Source organism: Brachionichthys hirsutus, chromosome 3 (genome assembly GCF_040956055.1).
Source record: "Brachionichthys hirsutus isolate HB-005 chromosome 3, CSIRO-AGI_Bhir_v1, whole genome shotgun sequence".
NCBI classification, from domain to species: Eukaryota; Metazoa; Chordata; class Actinopteri; order Lophiiformes; family Brachionichthyidae; genus Brachionichthys; species Brachionichthys hirsutus.
Window position 1 is genome coordinate 11,360,041 of NC_090899.1, and position 4,611 is coordinate 11,364,651.

Genomic DNA, 4,611 nt, shown 5'->3' on the forward strand with positions numbered 1-4,611 from the left:
GAGGAGTTCAAGCTGTCTAGAAAGAAACAAGTCAGTCAGCAGTCAGACGTTTACAGAGAAAATGCTCCAACATGCAGCCATGTTGCCAGAGGCACGCTCTATTTTTAGAGGAGGGGTGTACACAAAGGCCATGTGGAAAGAAACCATAACAAACAGCATGCAACAGGCTCCTACAAAGAGCCAGCCCTCTTTGGAACATGCAGTCACACAGCATCAACACCAGAGAACGGAGCAACACAGACCAGGAACATGTCAAGGCGTCAGATTTTCTGCTGAGAACTGGAATCGTTTACAGACTGGGACCCCAGAAACCTTAGTGAGGAGGAACAGGTAAAACAAAAAAGAACTGCCAGGAGCATTGGGCTTCATTCATGGAGTATCTGATGCTGACATTGCTTTGATGTAATTAGGTAATAAGATATACACATATAAACTGATTTATGCTTATATTTATAAAGCAGTAATTATATGTTTAAGTACATTTAGGTGGGTTATTATGGACTGAGGTGAATAAGGGTGCTGTCACATTATTTTAGCTTGCATTCCAAAATGAAGCTAAATATTTTTGCTCCACATAATTGACATTACAGGAGCATCGCTTGCTCTCTCATGATAATTACAGTCCTGCAGCAGAAATGGTTCTGTGGCAATGTAATGAGACAACAAATCTCCAAAGCAGTCCCATTGGCCTACCGTAGGCCCCAGTAGGTCTGTATCTCGTTTGTGTGCTGAATTAGGTACAAGGATCGAAATGCAAAACCCCAATGTCATATAAAAAAGACGGGGGGAAAGTGGGTGGCATGGTGGCGTAGTGGTTAGCTCTGCCGCCTCACAACAAATCCATCTTTGTGGAGTTTGTATGCCCCCTGGGCTTCCTGGTTTCCTCCCGATACCAAAAACATGCCATTTTGGTGAATTGAATACCGGTACTCTAAATTGTGCGTAGTGTGTGAGTGTGTGCGTGAATGGTTTTCTGCCCCGGATTGCACTGGCGACATGTCCGAGGTGTAAGATGGCTGTCCAGTAATAAACTAGACATTGGAACTGTGATTGGAAATTGCCCTAAGAAATTTATCTCTTTATTAGTTTGACTGTGCTATTAAAGAAAACAATATTTCATAAACATTTTGGATCACCACCAAAATCAAATTGTTCCTTGGACCATGCTCTATCTAACAAACCAACAAAAGCCTGGAACCGAAGGATCGTGACATTTTGGTAAAAACAACACAATCTCTCTCTTCAGAATGGACCGCCAAGCAGTCAGCACCTTCCTCTACGAAGACGAGGAGCAGTCGTCCAACCTGCTCCTGCAGCTCAACGCGCTGAGACAGGAGAATATCCTGACCGATGTGTCTCTGTGTTCAGAGGACACAGAGATCCCCTGCCATCGTAATGTCATGGTCTCCAGCAGCCCCTATTTCAGAGCCATGTTTTGCAACAACTTCTTGGAAAAACAGCAGGCCAAGATTAACCTGAAGGGCATCCCATCGGCCATTCTGAGTACCGTTATTGACTATGTTTACACAGGACGTATTAGCATCAGCATGGACGGTGTGCTGCCACTGATGCAGGCTGCGTCCATGTTACAATATGATCGCCTTTTTGAGGCCTGCTCAAGCTTCCTCCAGGAGCAACTGAGCCCTGACAACTGTTTGAGCATGATAAGACTCTCTGAAATCCTGAACTGTGACAGCTTGAGAGAAAAAGCCAAGGAGATGGCCATGAAGAGCTTCTCTGATGTGTCAGTGTCTGAGGATCTATGCGAGCTCTCTTTACCGGAGCTCATGGGCTACCTGGAAGATGACAGTCTTTGCGCAGAGGAGGAGCAGGTCTTTGAGACACTCGTTGCGTGGATCCACCATGATCCTTTATCTCGGCATGGTGCCATCAGTGACCTCTTCAAGAAAGTTCGTCTTCGCTACATCCATCCCACCTACCTCTTCCAATTCATAGCCAATGACCCTATAATCCAGTCCTCCACCCTCTGCACTGAGCTCATCGAGTCTGTAAGACGCTTGATGTTTTCTGTCAGCACAAAATGTATTAATGACACATTAGTTGACTTGAAACCCCTCTGGGCGGCACCGAGGCGCTACTCCTGCCATGATACGTTGGTGGTGGTAGGAGGAAGGAAGAACAATGAGCAGACTTCGAGGGAGGCCCTCATCTTCGATGGGAAAAGAGAGAAGTGGAAGTGGCTAGCCAAGCTGCCCATCCGACTCTACAAAGCCTCTTACGTCTCCCTGCACAGTGTGTTGTATGTAATCGGAGGCTTGACCACAAACACAAAATACAGCCAAGCCAGTAAGACTGTCTACACCCTCTCCCTCAAGACCAACCAGTGGTGGATGGCGGAGCCCATGCTGGAGCCACGCTTTGCCCACCAGAGTGTCTCCTACCTCCACTTCATCTTTGTCCTGGGTGGCCTCAGGACGGACAGACGGCTGACAGGCAGCGTGGAGAGGTGGGTTGGCCCATTAGTATCCACACATACAAGACAAAACTTGGAATAACAAATCTCTCACTAATGCTCTCAGGTATGACAGCATGTTCAACCAATGGGAGGCTATGGCAGCCATGCCCGAGGCCGTGTTGCACCCTGCAGCGGCTGCCACTGACCAGAGGATCTACGTGTTTGGAGGAGAGGACTCGATGCAGAACCCAGTCAGAATAATACAGGTGAGACACAATGTTCTTCACTTACTATATAATTGCTTTGCCTACCCGCTCTGTCAGTCGCCTCACCCCTGCTCCACTTCCTTGTGTTAGGTATATCACATTGCCAGGAACATGTGGTCCAAGATGGAGAACAGATCAGTGAAGAACGTTTCTGCTCCTGCGGCCATAATGGACGATAAGATCTACATCATCGGAGGTACACAATAGCGATGAAGAAGCTTAAAAACGAGAGGGGAATCTAGAATACAGCACCATATCATTGTCCCTTATTTCACTGGTACTGACTGATGTCCCGGTGAATAACGCGAGTTAAAGAGTTACACGTCTGTGTGTCTGCTTGGGCCACTTTTGCCAGACTTCTCAAATGAACGCCACTCTTGTCACAGGATACACCAGGAGAGTGATCGCATACGACACCAAGGCCAACCGATTCATCAAGTGTGCCAACCTAAAAGAGAGGAGGATGCACCACGCTGCCACGGTTCTGAGCAACAAACTCTACGTCACTGGCGGACGTTCCGTCAACGCTCACGATGTCATAGAGGACTTAGACAATTTCGAATGCTATGACCCAAAGACAGACTCTTGGACATCTGAAGGGTCACTGCCATATAAACTGTTTGACCATGGCTCCCTGACACTGACGCACGTCTCACAGACACGGGAACAATCATAGTCTCGTGTATTGAGGTTTATGCAGAGAGAATGACTAGTTGTAAGTAAAATGCTTAAATTGTTATTTAGAAGATGTTTACTATTCATGCTGAGAGATAGACATGATACATAGAATATATATATATATATATATATATTATTTCTGATACATGATAGTATTTCTTTTGATAACTCGTGTGTTTTCTGTTTTAAATTTATAACCAAACAAGCAATGCTGCCGCCCAGCCCCCTCTTAACCTGCCTGATTTTGCAAATGGAGACATGTCTGTTTTCATCCTGCTCTAAATCATGAGATTTTACTTGTCTTGTCTAAATCCTGTGGCTGTGTACATGTTTGGTGCAAATCAAAGCAGTGCTCACCTCTGAGGTCTGGATCACAGCCCTTCAACTGATTTACTGAGAACCGTATCAAACATTTTGAACATTTGTTACTCCTGCGTCTTTAGATTTCATTTAAATACAACCATTACAGATGTGTTTAGTGCTTTGGATTACCTTGGGATGGTATGAATAATGTAGTCGTGCATTAATATCGGCTCTCTGCTGCGACGAGGCCTGTCTTTGGCAAATGAACCTGTGGACAAAAGAAAAACATTCAATATTCTAATTATTTTTACAAGTGAACTGTTCCTTTTGGATGTTTTGTAATGCCTTTTCTGGTTTTATTATCTTCTGTTCTGTCTAATTGTTTATATTAAAAGGAAATCCACACACCTCTCTGAATCTATCTGACACTGAATGGTGCTCAGTTCTGGGAATCACATGTCCTATACGTGTTATCGTGCGTTTTACATGCGTCTGCCCCACATGGGACCATCGCAATCCGAGGCAGGTTCCTGCTAGGATGGCATATAAAATAATATAGAAAAGGTATCCTTTTACAAAAGTCAGCTTTAGATATCATCAAGCAGGAACATGCTGAAATGACTCTGCTCCACCTGTTGAAGATGAAACTAAAGCCGGACGTCTTAGCTGGCTTTCATAACTATTTTTGTTTCTGTTCCTCGAGAAATAGAATTGAGATGGATGTGAACAAATACATACATTTTATCTAGCTGCTTGTTTGGTGAGAGAAATCCATAATTTGTTCTTTAATTAAATGCTCCTGGGGCCACAATTTAGATGGCTGTGATTTCCAGAAAATAATTATGAAGCGCTGCAGGTAATTAAGGCATCAGGTAAAGAATGACACAATTTCCATCGAACTGATTCCTCAAAGATACAAATCAACAACAGTGCGAGTGATTACACAAT

General features: G+C 44.5%; 1 protein-coding gene across 1 annotated transcript; it reads left to right on the plus strand.

The window, feature by feature from the left end:
• The first annotated feature begins 207 nt into the window (after positions 1-207).
• On the plus strand, positions 208-4,070 carry LOC137912791 (kelch-like protein 38). Its single transcript, XM_068756933.1, has 5 exons — positions 208-330; positions 1,247-2,467; positions 2,541-2,682; positions 2,773-2,878; positions 3,069-4,070. Exons 2-5 carry the CDS (start codon positions 1,248-1,250, stop codon positions 3,356-3,358), a joined length of 1,758 nt encoding a protein of 585 aa, XP_068613034.1. The 5' UTR covers positions 208-330; position 1,247; the 3' UTR covers positions 3,359-4,070.
• The last annotated feature ends 541 nt before the right edge of the window (positions 4,071-4,611 follow it).

What these genes read in the sequence shown, in the direction of transcription:
- LOC137912791 (XM_068756933.1), top strand. Translation starts at nt 1,248, where the DNA reads ATGGACCGCCAAGCAGTCAGCACCTTCCTCTACGAAGACGAGGAGCAG. An exon ending in CTGACAGGCAGCGTGGAGAG is followed by an intron (nt 2,468 to 2,540) that starts GTGGGTTGGCCC and finishes TAATGCTCTCAG; the next exon opens with GTATGACAGCATGTTCAACC. An exon ending in TAAGATCTACATCATCGGAG is followed by an intron (nt 2,879 to 3,068) that starts GTACACAATAGC and finishes CTCTTGTCACAG; the next exon opens with GATACACCAGGAGAGTGATC.